General features: G+C 44.6%; 1 protein-coding gene across 1 annotated transcript in view; it reads right to left on the bottom strand.

The window, feature by feature from the left end:
• The window catches only part of LOC144691123 (ankyrin repeat and fibronectin type-III domain-containing protein 1-like), a 753,296-nt gene that overhangs the window by 19,204 nt on the left and 711,973 nt on the right, over nucleotides 1-22,119 (bottom strand). The window contains exons 15-16 of the mRNA XM_078559192.1: nucleotides 21,136-21,286; nucleotides 19,804-19,969 (exon numbers count right to left, since the gene is read on the bottom strand). Coding sequence (XP_078415318.1) covers nucleotides 19,804-19,969; nucleotides 21,136-21,286 — 317 coding nt within the window. The remainder of the gene's footprint in view (nucleotides 1-19,803; nucleotides 19,970-21,135; nucleotides 21,287-22,119) is intronic.

Raw genomic sequence — 22,119 nt, forward strand, 5'->3', positions numbered from 1 at the left:
GTGCTTGGCGAGCTGCACTTTGAGGAATCTCAGAGGTGAGGCAAGTGCTGCATTCACCAGGGTGGCCTGTTGGATTTCAAGCTTGAGGCACCTTTTGGGGTCCGGGTGGATCAAGGGTTGCCTTGCGGTTGAGGCGACTTTTGGGGTTGGCAAGGGCGGCCCTGCCTTTGAGGCAACTTGTTGGCGGGGGGGCAAGGGCAGCCCTGCCATTGAGACGACTTGTGGGGGTGGGCCACAAGGGCAGCCCTGCCGTTGATACAACTGGTGGGGGGGGCTGTGAGCAAGAGCGGCCTTGCGGTTGAATATAGCGCACAAGCATTTGGGATGGGGGGTAGGGTGGGCGAGGGAAGTGGCCACACATTAGGGGTGCCTTATATAAAGCGACCATTCCTCTGCAACTGATACAGTTCAAGCTCAGCCATTGATATGATTGGAGTCAGGGTTCTAGCTTAACTGCCCACTCAAGCAATGCAGAGGCATCAAAGTGCCGCCAAGTGCTCCAGAGCTTTTCAACCCCCCCACCCCCGGCACAGATTGCAAAGTCACGAGCGTTGAGTGGACCGCAGAACAGTTGTACGACTGCACACGTTGTACAATCTCCTTGCTAATATTGGCCATGGATTAGTCACTGGTGGAGGCACTCACAGCCTTTTACAATGTCAGCATTCTGGTTTGGATCATTCTCCCCGATGGTTCAAGCTAACAGTGCTACCTTGCAGCGTGGGTTAGGAGAGTGCCTTTGCCTGAGCTGAGAGCACAGCATGTAGTTCAATGGGTAAAGCTGCAGCCAATTGGTCGGGTGGAGTGAGGTGGAGCTGGGTGGGGTCTCAGGGAGCCGTGAGACGCACTAATCTCTGGCCATCCAAGTGGTGGCCAGCACTCTCCGGGGAGCGTTAAGGGGCCTTCAGACTTAACCAGGACAGGTACTTAGTAACCCATGTGTCTCTCTCTTTCATCCTGCAGGAGGAGTACATCAGAATTATGGAGCCTGGTGAATTAGCTGATTGCCTGATGGCCTACAGAGAGCGAAGACGATGGAGGAGAGAGCGCCTGAGGCTGCACAGAGGGAGGAGCAGCACCCTCTGGAAGAAGGGGCGGCTGGGCTCCTGCACACACTGCCGAAGAGCCACAGTGGCAGTGAGTGACCGCGGCGCTCAATTTCCACACCAGTGTCTCCTTTCAGGGCTCCACAGGTGACCTCCATGTGATCACACAAGCCTCCACCCACAAATGCATCCGAGGTCACGGATGCCATTTTCGTGAGGGCACACAACTTTGTGTATTTCGCCTTGGATCAGGACAGCCAGGATGCAAGCGCAATTGGATTCGTCCAGATCTCGGGTTTCCCACAGGTGCAAGGTGCGATCGACTGCACTCACATGGCACTCAGATCTCCGTCGCAACACACGGTCAACTACATCACCCACAAGGGATTCCATTTGCTGAATGTGCAGCTGGTGTGCGACCACCAGAAATACATCCTGCAGGTGTGCACACTCGTTTCCAGGGATTGTGCATACCTCCTACATCCTCAGTCGGTCACAGATCCTTGAAGAATTCCAGGATCCACAGAAACTGCAGGGATGTCTCCTCAGGGACAAAGGCTACCCGCAGAGGCCGTGGCTCATGACACTCATGCGGTGGCCTTAGACTGCAGCAGAGCGAAGGTATAACGAAGATCATGCTACAACTTGCAACTTGGTGGAGCAGACCATCGGGATGCTGAAAATGTGGTTCCGGTGCCTGGACTGGTCTTGTGGAGCCCTGCAATATAGTCCGCAGAGGGTGCCACACATAGTCATCGTCTGCTGCGCTCTTTACAACCTGGTGCTGCAACGGGAAGAGGAGCTGGCTGAGGAGGAGGTGGAGGAGCTGGACGTCTCCTTCGATGAGGAGGACACCGACAGGGATGAGGGTGAGGAGGTCCTTAAAGGCGACAATGACAGAGATGAGGCTCCCGCACTGGCTAGATGAGGCAGGTACACTCAGGAGGCCCTCATTGCTGCTAGATTTGTAGAGGATGATGATGACATGCAGTGAGAAGACCCCATAGCTCCTCACATTGCATCTGTGAATGTTAGACTCTAGTCTGGCTTATGGCAACGCACATACCCTCTATGATAAGATTCCTGTCATGGAGACTCAGCGGAGGCCCTAACAGTTGCTCGATTCCAGGAGGATGATGACAACTTGCAGTGAGGACTCTCCATAGATCTTCACATAACCTCTGTGAATGTCTGACTCCTGTTTGGCCGAGAGCAGCTAGCTTGCGCTCTGTGATCAGGGTCATATCATGGAAGCGCAGCCGTGAAACATTAAATGCACCTGATCCTTTGTCAGCCTTCAGCACCTGACCCCTTCAGGAGCACAGCATCACTGGTCACAGATGTTGATGAGATGGGGACCAGCCCCATCTTAAAGGTGCTGAGAGCACACAGAGAGAATAACAGAACTCTGTGACACCTGCCCACGACATTCTGGCAGCAATGACCAGTACCATCGAACACCTGCCTTATCTTGTGCAGGAACCAAGGTTTCACATCTGAGTGGCACGAACACTACACATCAGGACAAGGAGCCACAGGCAGGGAGACATTCTTGGGAGTTTATTTACAATAGTGAACATTATGTACAAGCGATTAACACCCGTGCCCAGGCTGTGCAACTGTATCTTCTTAACAGTTTCCATTTAAAGGGGCGCCTTTTAATTTGTCCCTTGATTTGTTAATTTAGTTTATTTCTTTTTGACTCGAAAGAGTTACATCTTCTTAACCTTCCTAACCTTGATGCTATGTCTTGGTGCTCACCTGCGAAAGCAAGGAGAGATAATTTGTGCATGGCAGGGGACTGCAGAACAGGACACATCACTCACAGCATGGTTGTCTGATGGATGTTGCATTGCTGGATCCTCACTTGGTAGCGGACTGCCAACCTCACCGTCAGCACAGGAACGGTCCAGATCCTCGCTGGCCAGCTGGATGGCTCTATTTTCAATGTCCATGAGGACCTTGATTTCAGGCATTCCTCCACTGGTCTGTGACCTGTCCCTCCTGTTGTGTGCCAGCTTGTCCTGTATGGATAGAGACGGAGAAAGTGTAAGCAGGACACCTGCCAGGCCAGATGATAAGTATGCCTGGCAAGTGTGGGTGGTGAATGGTCCCATGGATGGAATGAGGACAATGAAGGTGTGTGTGAGAGAGTGAATGGTGTTGTCCCTTGAACTGGCAGTGAGTGAGATCCCTGTGGACATGTGATGGGTTTGTGAGCGTGTGAGTTGAGAGTGATGAGAAGAGTGACTTACCCTGGCAGAACAGAGGAGATCATTCATCCTCTTTTGGCACTGGGTGGCTGTCCTCTTTTGTAGGGCTTTGGCACAGGCTACAGCTGCCACCGCTTTCCATGCTGGATTAGTGATGTTGTTGCCAGAACAGGGGTAGAGGTCATCACGGTGGGCCTCCACTGCGTCCAAAAGGTGCTCAAAGGATGCGTCATTAAGCCGGGGGCCTGCAGTCTTCTTGCCTTTTCGGTCCATGTCTTCTTTGCAGCAGTCCTGAGCTGGAAGCGCTGAGAGGTGTGCCTGCGGCTGTACTTTAAATATGGCGCCCAGCATGATGAAGCTGCAAGATGATGGCGTGGCGGGCGAAAAAGAGCCTGCACGCCATCGAAACGGTGTGTTTCCTGGGAATGCATAATTAATGAGGCGGGACTGGGATGATAGGGAGTGAAAAGCCTCCACTGCGGCTGGTGGGTAAAACGTTCTTTTTCCCGCCTGCTACCACACTTAGTGCAAATTTGGGATGATTCTGCCCCCTCACAGCAGTAATAAACACCCTGATGGCAGTAGTAAACACCATGACAGCAGTGATTAAACAATCTGACAGCAATAATAAACCCCCTGACAGTAGAATTAAACACCCTGGCAGCAGTAATAAACACCCCGACAGCAGTATTGAAGTGGAGGTGGTGGCATAGTGGTATTGCCACTGTTCTGGTATTCCAGAGACCCAGGATAATGCTCTGGGGACCCAGGTTTGAATCCCACCACGGCAGATTGTGAAACTTGATTTCAATAATATTAAAAGTCTGATGATGACCATGAAACCATTGTCAATTGTTGTAAAAGCTCATCTGGCTACTTTGCCTTTAGGGAAGGAAATCTGCTCCTTACCTGGTCTGGCCTACATGTGACTCCAGACCCACACTAATGTGGTTGACTCTTAAATGCCCTCTGAACAAGGGCAATTAGGGTTGGGCAATAAAGTTCACCTAGCCAGTGACACCCACATCCCATAAACGAATAATTACCCTGATGGCAGTAACACACAATGTGACAGCAGTAATAAGCACCCTGGTAGCAGGATTAAACACCCTGTCATACCCATTAAAGGCATGCCACATTATGAACTTTCAGTCAATACATTTAAAAATTGGACACAAACAAGTTGTTAAGATGGCTGCTGCAAGTCATGTGACTTTTGACATTTCAACAAAGACAGTATCAAGTCTCTTGTGAATATCTAATTAAATATGGGCAATACTGAGGGTGCCTCACAGTCACCTGTGAGATTCCCACATATCATTGTTTAAGGATGGGCCAACACCTAAGGACTATGGAGTTTCAAGACTGCCTGTCTCCATACTTCCTACTAGACAAAAGGGAAAATCGAAACTCAATGGCCACTATCAACTTCTCATTGTATCACAATGGCTTCCTCCATCCAAACCAAGCTGGGCGGGCCTCAGAAGTGTTAACCCAGCAGTCATGTGATCAAAACCTTTTTCAGGGACTGCACCCTTATTAGCCCAGGACCCAGCAGGTCCATAAGAATCATCGGTCATCAGCCAATTTGAGAACAAAACTACGAAACTAATTGCAAGTTATCAGGCATCCAAAATACTTCACCTGTTCCAGTTTCAAAGTGCCCTGGGAACCAAGTTCCTAGATATTCAACTACAAGAAACCACACAACATGCTGTGAACCCTTCACTTCACAAGACCCTCACTTCAACTTTACATGATCAAATCCATTCAAGAAAGCACAGGCCTGCCACGTGGGAGACCAGAAATTGTAAATCTGAGACTGGATTAACTATAATCTGTATAAGTGCACTACCTTTATCTGTATTCAATGTGTGTGTGTGTGTGTGTGCTTGAGACTGAGTGTGTGATGTTCCATTAATTCTGGGTAATTGTATGAGAATAAATAAACATCTTTATTTCAGAATATATATATCAGAAAACCTTATTGTTGAATTATTTAATTGGAATACACACTCCAATGGTAAGAGCAGACACACCACTTTTCATACAAAACACACTGATTACTGATCCATGACAGACTTGAGTGCTGCATCCAGAATTTAAATCCATTGGAACAAATGAGCCAAATCTGACTTTAAAGGAAAATTTGAAATCGAAGGGAAAAGTGATATAGCCAAAATTATTGAAACAAAAACAAAAGGGATTACAGCCATAAGCTTTGTGAATACTGACAATAGAAAGTGAATGGCTGACTTCAGTGTAAAAGCATTCATGTAACAGGAGGACTTAACTTGGGCTAAATTAGCGTCTGTAACCACAGAACAGCTAAAAGTCAATGCCAGACAGGTAGAACTTAATATATGTCATAAAGCACAGAGCTGCAATCTTGGCCTCACCCCTAACTTGGAACAAGCAGAAGATATAGAGTGCAGCTCCAATAACACCCAAGGAGCTTGACACCAGCCAGGACAAAGCAGCCTGCTTGATTGGCACCCCATTCACAAATATTTACTCCCTCCATCACCGACACACAGTGGCAGCAGTGTCTACCATCTTCAAGATGCACTGCAGGGAGTCAACATAGCTCCTTAGCCAGCACCTTCCAAGCCCACAACCACTACCTTCTAAAGAACAGGGCAGCAGAACACATGGGAACATCACCACCTCAAAGTTCCCCTTCAAACCACTTACCATCCTGACTCGGAAATATATCGCCGTTCCTTCACTGTCGCGGAGTCAAAATCCTGGAACTCCCTCCCTAACTGCACTCTGGATGTACCTGCACCAAATAGACTGCAGCGGTTCAAGAAGGCAGCTCACCACCACCTTCTCAACGGCAATTAGGGATGGGCAATAAATGTTGGCCTTGCCAGTGACGCCCACATCCCATGAATGAAAAAAACCTGAAGCAGACCAGGTTACCTTAGCTAAAATTCGCCTAGAAGAGCAGAAGCTATAGTTAGAGTTTCAGGCAAGAGCGAAAGAGGGAGAAAGGGAACCCCAGAAGGAAAGGGAGGAGAGAGAATTCCAGGAACAAGAGCGGGAGCAAGCCTTCCAGCGGGAGAAGCTGGAGAAAGAATTACAAACACAAAGGGATAGGGAACAAAGGAAGGTCGATGCAGCCAAGGAGAACTTGTCTTTACCTAGTGGAGACGCCACCAATAATTCAACCACCCCTAGCTCAGAAACAAGTTTTGACTTCTTAAAGTATTCCTGACTAGTGCAAAGTTTGAAGAAGAGGATGTGGAAGCCTTCTTCATAGTCTTTGAGAAGCTGGCAGAGGCATATAGACTTTTGGATACTAAGGGAACCAATGTAAAAGGGATAGTGTGGGAAAGTAGAGTGAAAGTGGCTGGCTCTTGGACTCTCTTAATGCAGGGTCAGATAGTAGGAAAAGCCCGTGAGATTTACTCAATGCTGCCTGCAGACAGCTGTAGAGTTATAAGCAGACAACGGCTGCTATCCTAAGTGCCTAAGGACTCGTAAAGGAGGAGTACCGCCAATAATTCCAGAACTCTCATAAAAAGCCCACTCAAACTTTCCTCGAATTTGAGAGAATTAAACAGTTAGCATTTGACTGATGGCTGTGAACCCTAAAGATTGACCATACCTACAACGGATTAAGGGAAATAATTTTGTTTGAGGAGTTCAAAAACTGCCTCTTAAAACCTTAAAATCCATGTGGAGAACAAAGAGTTTCCAAAGCCAGGGATGCAGCTATTCAGAAAGGGGAACGCGGACCCCAGACTATGCCTGAGTGAGCTGTGGATTGAAGGAGGAGTTGGGAATTTAGTGCTTCAGTGCACAAGTGAAAAGAGGTGCTCCTTTTTATACTTTTTTTCAGCCTCCAGTGTTTGGTGAGTTTCCTTCCTTGTCTCCAAGCTAAGTGAGTGCAACTTTCTATTACTTTAGCTGTGTAAATTATTAACTAATCGACTAATTAAATACATAAGGTTGGACAGAATTGACAGGGCTGGTGGTATGCCGTGACTGCAGCGTGTGGGAATGTGTGGAATACAGTGCAATCCCGGACAAGCATATCTGCAGAAAATGTCTCCAGCTTAGGCTCCCCGCTCCAAGTTGCTGAGGTAGAGTCTGAGTTGCAGACATTGTGAGCATCAGGGAGGGAGAGAGTTACCTGGACACTTTGTTCTAGGAGGCAGTCAATCCCCATAGGTTAGGCAGAACTTTAGAGTTGGTCAATGGTCAGGGACAGGAGGATGTGACTGCGAGTCAGGCAGACAAGGGGAACCAACATTTAGTGATGGAGGGGCCTCAGCTCGACTTTCTCTAGTAGGTGTGAGATGCTTGATACTTGTGTGGATGAGGAGAAGGACTGCAAGGTGGATGAGCAGACTGACCATGGCACCATGGTGAAGGACGCCATTCAAGTGGGGGTGTGAGGAGGAATGTGGTAGTGAGAGGAGACCGTATAGTCAGTGGGGATAGATACTTTTCTCTGCAGTTGAGAGTGTGAGTCCAGACGGCTGTGTTGCTTGCCTAGTGCCAGGGTTTGGAACATCTGCTTTGGGCTGGAGAGGAATTTGCAGTGGGAGAGTGGATCCAGTGTTCGTGGCCCATGTAGGTACCAATGACATAGATAAGACTAGGAAAGAGGCTCTGATTAGAGAGTATGAGGAGCTAGGCACTAAATTGAAAAGCAGAATCTCAAAGGTGATAATCTCTGGATTATTACCCGAGCCACATGCAAATTGGCATTGGGTAGTTAAGATTAGAGAGATAAATGAGTGGCTCAAAGATTGGTGTGGGAGAAATGGGTTTTGATTCATGGGGCGCTGGCTATCAGGTTGCACATATGAATTTCTATTTGAGCTGACAGTTCATCTGTTTTATTGCGAATGCTGCGGGCATTCAGATACAGAGCCCTTAATTCAGTTTTCAGATACTGGGGAAAATGGGAGCTGTCCATTGAGACCGTCTACACTTGAACCGTGCTGGAGCCAGTGTTCTAGCAAGTCATTTAACTAGGGAAGTAGTGAAAACTTTAAACTAACTACAGGAAGGAAGGGATCATGTAGGGGAAGATTGAGTAAATTAAAGGCCAATGATAAGGCAATAGATCAAGGTAGCAATAAAGGTAATGATAATCAAAGTGTGGCAGGAAGGGACAGTGATTGCAAACTCAAGAGTGTGCCAGCAGAAAGGGCCAGAGTTTATAAAAACAATTTAAAAAAACGGAATTAAGGGCTCTGTATCTGAATGCCCGCAGCATTTGCAATAAAACAGATGAACTGTCAGCTCAAATAGAAATTCATATGTACGACCTGATAGCCATTATAGAGACATGGCTACAAGGAAACCAAAGCTGGGACCTGAATATTCAAGGGTATGTGACATTCAGAAAGGACAGAAAGCTGGGCAAAGTTGGTGGGGCAGCTCTGTTAATTAAATAGGGCATTAGTTCTGTAGTGAGAGATGACCTTAGTTCTAAAAATCAAGACGTAGAATCAGTTTGGACGGAACTAAGAAACAGTAAGGGGCAGGAAACATTGGTAGGAGTTGTTTATAGGCCACCAAACAGCAGTGGTAATGTAAATCACAGTATAAATCAGGAAATTAGAGGTGTGTGTAATAAGGGTAATACAGTAATCACGGGGATGTCAATCGACATAGAGACCGGGTAAACCTAATTAGTACTAATGTTGTGGAGGACAAATTCTTGGATTGTATGCAAGATGGTTTTCTAGAGCAGTATGTTGAAGAAACAACTAGGGAACGGGCTATTTTAGATCCAGTGTTGTGCAATGAAAAATGGATAATTAATAATCTTCTTGTAAAGGAGCCTCTAGGAAAGAGTTTTACATTAAGTTTAAAAGTGATTTAGTTCAATCAGAGACTAGGGTCTTAAATCTTAACGAAGGAAAGTATGAGGAGCAAATTGGCTGTGGTAGATTGGGAAACTATGTTAAAACGTATGATGGTAGACAGGCAATGGCTAACATTTAAAGAACTAATACATAAACAAAAATGCATTCCTTTAATGCACAAAAACCCAGCAAGGGAAGTGTTCCAACTGTGGCTAACGAAAGAACTCAAGGATCACATTAGATCAAACGAAGAGGCGTATAAAGCTGCTAAAAAAATTATAAGTTTGAGAATTGGGAGCATTTTAGAATTCTGAAAAGGAGGATAAAGGAAAAGATTAAGAAAAGGAAAATAGAAGATGAGAGTAAACTAGCGCGAAACATAAAAACAGACTGTAAAAGCTTCTATAGGTACAAGCGGAGTCAGTTATTCACAATCAATAGCAACGAATTGGATGTGGTGATTAAATGCAATATTTCCAAGTTTGCAGATGGAACGAAATGTGGAGAAATGTGAAGTTAGCCACTTTGGTAGATGAGAGGCTGGGAAGTGTTGAACTTCAAAGGGATTTGGGTGTCCCTGTTCATGAGTCACTAAAAGCTAACATGCAGGTACAGCAAGCAATTAAGAAGGCAATTGGTATGTTGGCCTTTATTAAAAGAGGATTTGAGTATAGAAGTAAAGGTATCTTACTGCAATTATATAGGCTAGCATTTTCTCGTTGGCATGCAGGGGTGGGCCCCGCACGTCGACGTGTAAAATGACGCGCGGGGACGCTAGGCAAGCGTCCCAATGTCACTGTGCGCCATCACGATATTTAGGTGCGCAGGTGCGTGATGTTCTCCAATGCGCGCCCGCCATTAATTAATCACCCAGTTAAGAACCTTGAGGCAGCAATTGTCTGCTATTATTCGGGTCCCATGCAACCTTCAGGACGTCACACAGGCGCAACGAGCAGGCGGGTAGGACACATTTGTATAAATCTTATCCACGGGTGGGATAGAGGGGTGAGTGGGTCGTGAATGGTATTTGTCAGATATTTAATTGTGAAAGTTACTGATACTTGCCTGTGCGAGCATAAATACTTCAAAACTCTTCACAGCTGCTTGGACAGGAGTAATAGCCTTCAGGTCAAGACTCTACAGTAAAGATCATTTCAGGGGCCTGCAGGTTTCAGGAAGCCTTCCCTTAGCCTTGGAATGGGAGCTGTGCTCTCCACTGGAGGCACCTCCTCTGAGGAGGAAGGGAGGGCCAGAAGGGAGAAGAGGCCAGGAGTGCACATGCAGCCTCCAGGGGAGCCACCTTTGGGAGGAGAGGCACAGGCAAAAGAGGCACAGGGCCAGCAGGAAGTCCAAGGTGGACGGGGCCGCAGAAGACGCCACCATCCTGCTGCCAGGGTATAAAGGCGGCGAAGCAGCTACCTCAGTATGTCTGAGGTGCAGTGCCGAAGGAGGCTCCATCTCTCAAGGGAGACAGTCACCTCCATCTGTCAGATGATAGGCCCCCGTGATCTGTGGCAACTGTGTGGGTGGGCACCCCATGCCAGTGGCGCTGAATGTCACAGCTGCCCTCAACTTCTATGCCTCCGGCTCTTACCAGGGGACAGTGGGTGATCTTTGCGAAGTCTCCCAATCAGCTGTCCACATTTGTGTCAAGCAGGTGACAGACGCTCTGTTCAGGTGTGCATTGACTTTCATCCACTTCCGCTGGGACGAGGCCAGCCAGACAGAGCAAGCCAGAGGCTTTGCAGCGATTGCTGGCTTCCCCCGCGTCTGGGGTGCAATCGACTGCATGCATGTGGCCATCCAGGCGCCAGCGGGTGAGTCGGGTGCCTTCGTCAACAGGAAGGGCTTCCACTCCATGAGCGTGCAGATCGTGTGTGACCACAAGATGCAGATTCTGCAAGTCTGTGCAAGGTACCCAGGCAGCTCCCACGACGCCTACATCCTCAAATACTCCCAGGTGCCGGGGCTTTTCAGTGCTCCAGCATGGCTGGATGGATGGCTGCTGGGTGACAAGGGCTATCCCCTCAAAAGATGGCTCATGACGCCTCTTTGCCATCCAAGAACAGAGGCTGAACAGCGGTACAATAGCAGCCTTGCCTCCACAAAGGCTGTGGTAGAGACAACCATTGGTCTTTTCAAGATGTACCTCCGATGCCTGGACCGTTCAGGGGGCGCACTCCAATACCCCCCAGATCGTGTGTCCAGAGGATCCAGAGCATCCATGGAGACTGAGGAAAATGATGAGAACATGCAAAATGCTGCTCAGCTGCAAAGGGCTCAGGGAAACCCTAAGACCCTACAGGGGATGGCAGAATCAGGAAGGACTAAAGAGGCTAAAGAAAAGCCAATAGAATTTACAGGGGCTAGGTTAGAGCCTGTGGAATCTGAAGCAGCCAAATTTACAGGAGCCAGAGTAGGACCTGTAGAATTTAAAAGGGCCAAAATAGGGCCAGAGGAGAGAAAAAGTACTGGGATAAAAGCAGCAAAGGTTGAAGGAAATGCACCTGGGTTATGATTAGCAGAAGCTTTATTCTAGGATTTAAACAGGGACAAAGAGAGTTCCCAAGCAGGCAGACAGAAAGTGAGGGAGATGCCTCACCTAGTTGAAATGCTACAGGGGAGTGTAGCAGAAGCTGGATCGCCACTTGAGGACAGTAGACTTTGCTTCCACCACCTTTTGAGGAAGAGTTCCAAAGACTCACTACCCTCTGAGAAAAATGGTGTTGAAGTAAAAGATCAGCCATGATCTCATTGAATGGCAGGGTGGGCTCGAGGTGCTGAATCTACGCCTGCTCCTATTTCTTATGTTCTTATCCACTACGAATTGACCCACCAACCTCTGACTCAGAATAAACCTTGGCTTAGAAACTCCTACAACCTAGGGAGAGATAAGGTGGAGGTAGATGAAACAGAAACAAACTCCAAAGAAAAGGAGAACAGGGAAGGAGAAGCAGATCAGTCTCCCACTTTTAAAAGAAAGAACCTGGATGGTAAGCCAGTAGGTGCTTCCCTACGTGTTTTCAGTGTGGGAAAGCTGGGCATATTAAAGAAAATTGTTGGCATGCCAGGAATCCAACAGGGGATACTGCAGTCAGGACAGCATCTGTAGCCATGAGGGCAATAAACTTGAGCTCAACTGTAACCAGGGTAGACCAGGATATCTACAAAAGTTTTTTTTATGCAAAGGGAAAATTACTCCTTTTTTATCCCAGGCCCAGAAAAAAAGAGATAACTATCCTCAGGGACACTGGCTGTCTTCAAACTCGATTTGTAGCAAAGGTTGCAGAGCTGTCACTTGAAAGCAAAAAAAATACCATAGCGTTGGTAAAAGGACTTACTGGCAAGTGCTTGAAGGTTCCTTCAGTTAAAATTTACCTGCAGAATCAGTTGGTCACCGGAGTAGTGGCCGTTGGGGTAGTACTGAACTAACCAATGTGGGGATAGACCTGTTGTTGGGCAATAACTTAGCTGGAAGTGTAGTCTTATGTCCAGAGGATCCAGAGCATACATGGAGACTGAGGAAAATGATGAGAACATGCAAAATGCTGCTCAGCTGCAAATGGCTCAGGGAAACCCTAAGACCCTACAGGGGATGGCAGAATCAGGAAGGACTAAAGAGGCTAAAGAAAAGCCAATAGAATTTACAGGGGCTAGGTTAGAGCCTGTGGAATCTGAAGCAGCCAAATTTACAGGAGCCAGAGTAGGACCTGTAGAATTTAAAAGGGCCAAAATAGGGCCAGAGGAGAGAAAAAGTACTGGGATAAAAGCAGCAAAGGTTGAAGGAAATACACCTGGGTTATGATTAGCAGAAGCTTTATTCTAAGATTTAAACAGGGACAAAGAGAGTTCCCAAGCAGGCAGACAGAAAGTGAGGGAGATGCCTCACCTAGTTGAAATGCTACAGAGGAGTGTAGCAGAAGCTGGATCGCCACTTGAGGACAGTTATGTCCCAGAGGACATGGGACAGATTAGGGAAGAATTCCTCCCCGAGGTCAATGGAAAAGGGAAGATGATATGCCCTAAGACAAACAGCACTTATGAAAGCCATAAGGGAAATACAAGTGCTGTCCATGCAGAATTACACACTAAAAGACCAGATAGTCAAGTTCAATATTCAAATAAGATTTATCAAGGTACCGGAAGCAGAATTATCTAACCCACGGATTATGCAAACAGCCATCGAAGGGTTAAGGCATGTACAAGTAGGATAACTATGCAATAACAGGAATTTGCATAGCACAAGCATTGTCCTTCAACAGCCTGTGAAATCCAATTCTTTCCAGAACTGCAAAATTAAACTGGACACCACTAACCCCACAGCTCACCAGAAGTCAGATGTTTGCTGGTGGCAAAGTTTCCCAAGCACTCAACCAAATGTTAATAAAAATCCTAGCCTGCTAGATGAAACATAACTAGGAATTTGAAAAGGAAAAGGGGATAGAAGGCACTAAAGCCCTGAATACAAGCTTTCTTTGAGCCAGAACCCAATACCCGATGAAATTTTGATTACATTTGAGCATCATCCCAACAGATGATGAGAAACCCAAGCTTGAAAATAAAACAGTTACAGACAATTGCAGTATATGATTATTGTGTGGATTATAGAATGAGAGCAGAATTCAAGATCCTATTTCTCTTGCTTTCCCAGGAAAGCAATGTAAAAAAAAGTAATCAAAATTCAGTTTTTTTTCCGTGAGGCGGAAGTGTGTCATGCCAGTGAGACATGTCATCTTATGAAGGTTCAGTCAATACATTTAAAAATTGGAACAAACAAGCTGTTAAGATGGCTGCCGCAAATCATGTGACCTTTGGCATTTGGACTACAGGCAGTATCAAGTATCTAGTGAATACCTAATTAAATATGGACATAAGTGAGAGTGCCTCACCATCATCTGTGAGATTCCCACATATCATTGTTTAAGGATGGACTAACACCTATGGAGTTTTAAGACTACCAGTCTCCATGCTTCATGCTCGGCAAAAGGGAAGATCGAAACTCAATGGCCATTATCAACTTCCCATTGTATTACACTGGTTTCCCCCATCCAGACCAGACTGGGTGGGCCTCAGAAGTGTTAACCCAGCAGTATGTGATCAAAACTATTTTCAGGGACTGCAGCCTTATTACCCCAGGACTCAGAAGATCCATCAGAACCATCAGTCATCAGCAAGTCTAAGAAGCAGACTCTGAAACTAGCTACAAGTTATCAGGCAGCCACTTAAGCTGTTCCAGTTTCAAAGTTAACCTGAGAACCAACCTCCTAGATATCTGACTACAAGAAACCTCACACCCTGCTATGAACCCTTCACTTTATAAGGCCCTCAATTCAATTTTAAATCATCAAATCTATTCAGGAAAGCACAGGCCTGCCACATGGGAGACTGGAAATTATAAATCAGAGACTGAAATAACTGTAATCTGGAAAAGTACACTATCTTTATCTGTATCCAAACTTTTTGTGTGCGCACGCGGATGCGTGAAACTGTGTGTGACATTGCCTTAATTTGGCATAAGTGTGCACGAATAAATAACCTTTATTTTAAATTCACAAAAGCTTGCTGCTGTTTTTTTTAAATTGGAGTACAGATTCCAAGGGTAAGAGGAGACACACCTCTTTCCATACAAAACGTATTGATTGTGGGCAGTTGGCGAGCATATACATTCTGTCTGTGACAACCCTGACAGCAGTAATAAACAACCCTACAGCAGGATTGAACATCCTTAACACAGTGATTAAACACTCTGACAGAAGTAATAAACTCCCTGCCAGCAGGATTAAACAGCTTGACAGCAATGATTAAATACCCTGACAGCAGTAATAAACACCCTAAGATCAGGATTAAGCACCCTGATAGCAGTAACAAACACCCTGACAATATTTAGAACTCTAAACTGAAAGTGAAGAGGTCCAGACGGAATAAGGCAATTATTGAGACCAAGAAAGCATTTGCTCACAGAGATTGGCCCAGAAATGTATGGCATGCTAACAAATCTTCTTGCTCCAACAAGGCAAAAGCTGTTCCGTTCAAAACAATCATCACCAAGTTGGAGGAACATTTTAATTCTAGGACAATAGAGATAACAGTAAGCTAAAAATTTGGAACCAGAAATCAGAAAAGTAGTGAAATTGTTGCTGAGTACATTGTGGCACTGCAATATTTATCAATACTTTGCAATTTTGGTACATTCTTTGACTCTGCATTACGAGACAGATTCATGCATGGATTAGCGGATGAAAGAATCCAATCAACTAAATACACAAAACCTTACATTTGAGCTAGCCTGTAAGATTTCTTTTACCATGGAGATGGCATCAAAGAATGGGAATTTAGTCTTAAGCAAGTGACTAGTACAGTTTTTGTCCACTGTCAGAAGGCCTCAGCTAAGTCTAAAGAGGGAAAACTTGATCAGAAGAGTCCTGTTGATAGAGGTTTAGTGACTTGGTGTCACTGTAGTGGCAACAACACAGCACAAGCATGTCCATACAGAAATGCCAAATGCTTTAACTGTCAAAAGGTAGACCATATTTCAATTGCCTGCTGAGCGAAGAACAAAGACAGGAAAAAGAACTCATTCCAATGGTAATGAAAAACAGCGACGCTACATGGGGAAATTTACAACCTTGAAGTGAATCCAGAGTGCTTAAGCAAAGAGGAGTGAGGGCTGTATGTATTTACGATTACTCAAACGCCAGATACTTTTGTACAAAGGTATTGTTAAATCAACATTACATCAACATGGACATTGATACAACTAAGGATTGCTCAATTATGAGTAGAGACATGTATGAGTGAAAATTCAATGACATACCTCTAACTGAGAGCACAGTTCAATTGAAAACCTACTTTGGTGAACTACTGGAAAAATGTGGAAAATAGAATGTAATATCCAATATAAGGGCAAGTCCCTCAAGTCATCTGAAGAAGGGTCATAAATACATAAATTGTTAATTCTGTTTCTCCCTCCACATGTGCTGTCAGACTTGCTAAGTTTTTCCAACATTTTCTGTTTTTATCATCCATTGTGGTAGTGAGATATGTCAATAACCCAATGTCAATGGGTAAAGACTGGCTTTGCAAGCTGAAGTTAGACTGGAAGCATGTTTTTCATGTTGAGATGACCAAGAAGTTTGATCAGCTATTGAATATCTACAGCAACATTTTCAAAGATAGTTATGAAAACATAATCAGTGTGAAAGTGCACATCTGAATCAGACCTGATGCACATCTGAATCAGACCTGATGCAAGACCAGTATATTGCAAGGTTAGGCTGGTTCTCAAAGCCCAGATTGAAGAGGAATTAAAGAAGCTAGGGAGAAATGGTGTGCTAGTGAAAACTGATTGCAGTGATTAGGCAACACAAATCGTAATAGTGAACGAATCAGACAAAACCATGAAGCTATGCGGAAACTACAAAGTCACAATCAATCAGGTAGTATGATGAGTATCCACTACCATCTTCTCAAGATTCGTATGGCGAGTTAGCAGGATCTAAGATAGTTACGAAATTGGATTTGTCCCATACCTATGCAGAGCTCAATGTGGATCAAAAGAGTCAACAGTATCTCATGATAAACACACACTTGGGGTTATATTCATACACAAAGCTGCCATAGGGGATGAAGTCTTCTCCCAGAATCTTCCAAGCTACAATAGAGAACATTTTGTAAGCAGTATTGCATTGCTTGTGCAACCGCAGCAGAACCTGCAAGTGTTGGAATTAACAAGGCTCAATGATTACATTGAAAAGGAGCAAGCATGCTTTTGTCACACCATGCACTTTTACATGCATGTCAGTTCCAAAGAGGATTCACATAGGACTTGAAATGGTAACTCTGTTTCTCCCTCCACAGATGTTGCCAGACCTGCTGAATTTTTCCAGTTGTCATGGCCACAGCAGATGTTAACTGCTGCACAAACTAAATCCCAGAGGGAAACTTGGCTCACAGGCCATACTCTTTTTTTGTATTCTGAAAACGAGAAGGAAACATACGGATCTCAGTAGCAAGAGGTCCAGATAACACTTCTGGGATTTAAAAAAATAAAAGTAAAAGTTTTATTAACAAGAATAAAAGAACACTTAAGCACACAAGATTACAATTACATGGTTAAAATTAGTCTTACAGGACATCCCACCAAAAAGGCTCTATATTTGGTCAGACCCACAAGTAAACACCTTCCAGGCAAAACTCCCTTATAGATGTTTAACTATAAAAGTCCAGTAATATTACCCAAGGCAAACTGGTGTAGCTTTAATAGAGGCATATCACATGACCTCTTAAACCGTCTCCCACTCTGCTGTGGAAATCCAAAACTTCGGCACAAGACTGCTTGCTGCAGCCCAAGACTTTTCTGGCTTGACTGGATTCCTAATTTAAACTGCATCTTCTCCCAGCCTAGAGCTATTTCCTCACACAGCCAACAGCTACAGTTACCAACTCCAGCGACCCTAAGCTTTCCACAGTAACTCTAAATTACCTTTTACCCCTTTCATTCCAGATTCCATTGTTCTCACACCTCTTTGAAACTCAAATCCTTCCAAACTTAAAATCTTTCATGTTTCTATTTTGTCTCTGCTTTCGGGTCAATAAAATGTAATATACCTTCTTCTTTTTATCGATGGAACTCCTGTAAGATGCAAAAATGTCTCTTGTTACCTCTGACTTCCCTTTGATATTCAAACAAACTCTCAACTTGTCTAAAAATGTATATGTTAGATCCAATCTATTCACTTGTGCCTCAAACTTAATGCCTCTATCCTTCCATGTTTTAAACCCCACCCCACCAGACAATCTATCTTCTTGTAACTTTTCCCCAGCTTAATTAAATCATTTACACACACGCGCACACAGACACACAGCCTTCTTCACAGAATAATACAAATTTTCCCCAAAACATTCAAAAAAAACATCCATTCTCACACCAGCACCTTCTTTATATAAGGATGTGCTGATAGGGTAAGATGAGCATAAATACCGGCATAGATCAACTGGGCCAAATGGCCTGTTTCTGTGCTGTTAATTCTAACGAATAAATTCTACCTTTGGATGAAGCTTCAAATTCTCAGAATAGAAACTTAACGAGGCCACTGCCCTAATTGCCCTTGAGAACTGAGTGGCTAGCTAGACCATTTCAGAGGGCATTTAAGAGTCCACCACATTGTTGTGGGTCTGGAGTCACATATAGGGCAGACAAGGTAAGGACAGCAGGTTTCCTTCCCTAAAGGACATTAGTGATCAAGATGGGCTTGTATGACAATGGTTTCATAGTCATCATTAGACTTCTAATTCCAGATTTTTTTTAATTGAATTCAAATTTCACCACCTGTGGCAGGATTTGAACCCTGGGCCTCTGGATTACTAGCCCAGTGACAGTACCACTATGCCACTGCTTCCCCCCATATTGGGGCAGAAAGTGCCCCACAGACTCTGAGCTGCACCTCCTATGGCCCATTCTGTTTCTTTGCATTTCTTCCCAATTCGCTTCCTGGCCGTTCTACTGAAATATCCCACAGCTACAGGCAGCCTTCCCCTTACCTATAGCCACTCTTCATGTAAGAGCCCAGACAGTGATATGATTTGGCTGTAGAATTTTTGGCTGATCAGAGATCCTTGGTCAGAGACAGTGAGGTGAACAACAACATCGATATCGACAACAACATATTTATATAGCATCTTTGACATAATAACACATGCCAAGGCACTTCACAGGAGTGTTATTAAGCAAAAGTGAGCCACATAAGGAAATATTAGGGCAAAGCTTGGTCTGAGGTAGGTTTTAAGGAGGAAAGAGAGGTAAAGAGGGAGAAAGGTGTAGGGAGAGAATTCCAGAGCTGAGGGCCCAGCCATATTTGGTGGAGCAATATAAATTGGGGATGCTCAAGAGGTCAAAATTAGACAAGTGCAGATACCTCAGCGGAACATGGGGCTGGAGGAGATTACAGAGATAAGTAAGACTGAGGCTGTGAAGGGACTTGGAAAAAAAGGAAGAGAATTTTAAAATTGAGGCATTGCCAGACCAGGAGGTAAAGTAGGTCAGCAAACATAGGGGTGATGGCTAAATAAGACTTGGCGCAAGGACATGGGCAACAGACTTTTGGATGGCACCAAGTTGACTGTGGGAGGCAGGCCAGGAGTGCATTGAAATAATCAAGTCTAGAGATAACAAAGGCTTGGATGAGGGTTTCAGCAACAGATGAGTTGAGCCATAGACAGAGTAAGGTGCTGTTACGTAGGTGGAAATAGGTGATCTTAGTGATGACACGGATGTGTGGCATGGATATGTGGTCAGAAATTCATCTACGGGTCAATTACGACACCAAGGCTGCAAGCAGTCTGGTTCAACCTCAGATAGTTGCCGAGGAGGGCGATGGGATTGGTAGAGTTTGTAGCAGAGTCCAAAGGCAATGGCTTCAGTTGTCCCAATATTTAATTGCAGGACATTTCTGCTCATCCAGTATTGGGCATCGGTTAAGCAGTTTGATAATTTAGCAACAGTGAAGGAGCCAAGAGAAGTGGTGGCGAGGTACAGCTGGGTGTCAACTATAATATCCTTCCTGCAGCCCTGATCTGCTGACATTATGGTCTGTAAGATATGATATTACTTCTAGTATTAAACATTAGTTCAATTAAGACGCCCTTATTTAAAAATCAATTACCTGAATATAAAACTACACATTGACAAGACACAATGGAGCTATCTGTACTCACCCAGTTCAAAAATCTGCAGTGGCAGTGCGAGGAACCCTGAACAGGGGTTGGGTTTGTTCTGTCCTGGGGCTGTGCACACATCATCAGATGGCGGCAGAAGCAGAAGGAAGGACAGGTTGTCTGCAAACTCCAACACCTCTTGGCTGTACAGCCTGAACTCTTTGGCCTAAATTTGGACAGTGAAGGGCGAAAAAAGACATTTAAGTCATGGCATTCACATCAAACTGGATCCCTCGAACACCAACTATTTGATCACTTTGTGCAGAAATGCTGGTATGCTGGCCTTGGTAGTGCAAGGCAGGTCACAGGTTAGATGCAGATGTTCAGCATTAAGCAGGGTAAAGGATGCAGGGCAGAATGGAGGGTGAAATGACAGGTTTCAGGTAGGATACAGTTTGTGAAATGAGATAGGCCATCCTGACAGAAAGAAGAATGACATTAATATTGCATTGATGTCCGAATGAATTCAGTTTTTAATTGCATTTGACTTAACTCAAGGTAAGGGCTGTTGGAACTGGACAATTGAACACTTTCACTTCAGCTACCCAGGGCTATACGGATTAGAACAGAGCAAATCTCCCTCCACAATATCCCATCAAACAGTCCCAGAGCAGGTGCAGCACAATTTAGATACAGAGTAAAGCTCCCTCTACACTGTCCCGTCAAACAGTCCCAGGGCAGGTACAGCACGAGTTAGATACAGAGTAAAGCTCCCTCTACAATTTCCCATCAAACACTTCCAGGGCAGGTACCGCATGGGTTAGATACAGAGTAAAACTCCCTCTACAATGTTCCATCAAACACTCCCAAGTGTTTGGGATAGTTACATAGCAAAGCTTCCTCTACATTGTACAACAATATATTTCAGCCACAGCCTCAGAGCAGCAACTCTGTTTCAAGATGGTATTTCTTCAGTTTCCCACATCAGCCATCCTATGATCAGCAGATCTGAAATGTGGTTTCAGTACTTGCTCATTTTGCATTATATCTATATTTTAAACTGACTAACTTGTCCTCTAACTTGTTACTCTCACCACTTGTTACTCTCACCAATACACTCATCAACTCTCATCAAATTTTGGCATACAGTAAAATCAGGCACTTTACATTGTGATGTGCAACCTGTAATAAGTTCAATTTGAGTTTGAACTGTTTAATGCAACAATATATAAATGAACACAATGTTAAGAGCCAGCTATTGTGGGACTGTACAACAGGAGTGACAGCACTGCTCATGGAACCAAGGCAACAGGAATCCAGTGCCTTAGTTCCAGTACTGTGACACATGTGGAATTCCACAGCAAAGCACATTTGGTATGAGCCACTTTATACCTGCTGCAGTGGAATGCCGATCTGATTCATCAGTTCTGAAATGGCTACCCTGAGTTCTTGCTGGAAGAATTTCTGGGAGCATCCCTCACATGGATCTGTTAGAGTGGACTCGTCCAAATCTGACAGGTTCTGGAGCCACTCCCATTCATCTCTAGGGCCAGAGAAATATGAGATATACTTAATAAAACAATTATTGGAAAGTAAAATACACTTAGATTAAGGGTGTCACACAGAAGAGATCAAATAAGAACATACGAAACAGTGTGACAGGAAATTGTTGTTTACCAACTAAACATATTTTTTTCCATAGCCCATGCATATTATACTTCATCATGGACTTTACCACACATGTGTAAATGTCTTCTACACACCATATGGAATGTATCCATTTAAGCTGTTTCCACAAATCCTTATATCCTGCCTTTTCATAGTCTCTACCCCAACCACTTGATCTCATGGGAAAGTTATTATTCTTAAAAGTAATTCAAACAAAATTTGGAATAGTTATCTATTTCCATGGATCCAAAATGATGTGATAATTGCACTTAATGTTCCCTGGGTCAAATGATTCACATAACATCAACAGATCCAGGTACAAAGTTGGACAAATGTAAGGAAAAAACAAGTAGTGGGAATAGAAAATTGCGTGTAATTGAAATTTAAAGAGCTGGAGAAAATTAAAGGGAAATGCCACATTAGGAGGACACAATCTCTAAAAGTGTCAAAAGGCATCTCAGTCCATTAGTGGTCTTTTCCAAAGCTGATTATAAAGTGACAGATAGTGTGGCTGTGCCAGCAAACATGCTTGGTGGTCATGGCTGATGATCACCTTAGCATGCCCATTCTTTAATGTAGTGCTTGTGCTGCATGACATATTGTAATTGGGATGCTGCATATGAAGGACTAATGCTGAACAATGGTTGGCCAGGCCTTCTTGTGTTCTGTGCCAGACTTGTAGCCTCCATTTCATTATTTAGGCTGTAC

The sequence above is a fragment of the Cetorhinus maximus genome, chromosome 15, assembly GCF_964194155.1.
Source record: "Cetorhinus maximus chromosome 15, sCetMax3.hap1.1, whole genome shotgun sequence".
Taxonomy (NCBI): domain Eukaryota; kingdom Metazoa; phylum Chordata; class Chondrichthyes; order Lamniformes; family Cetorhinidae; genus Cetorhinus; species Cetorhinus maximus.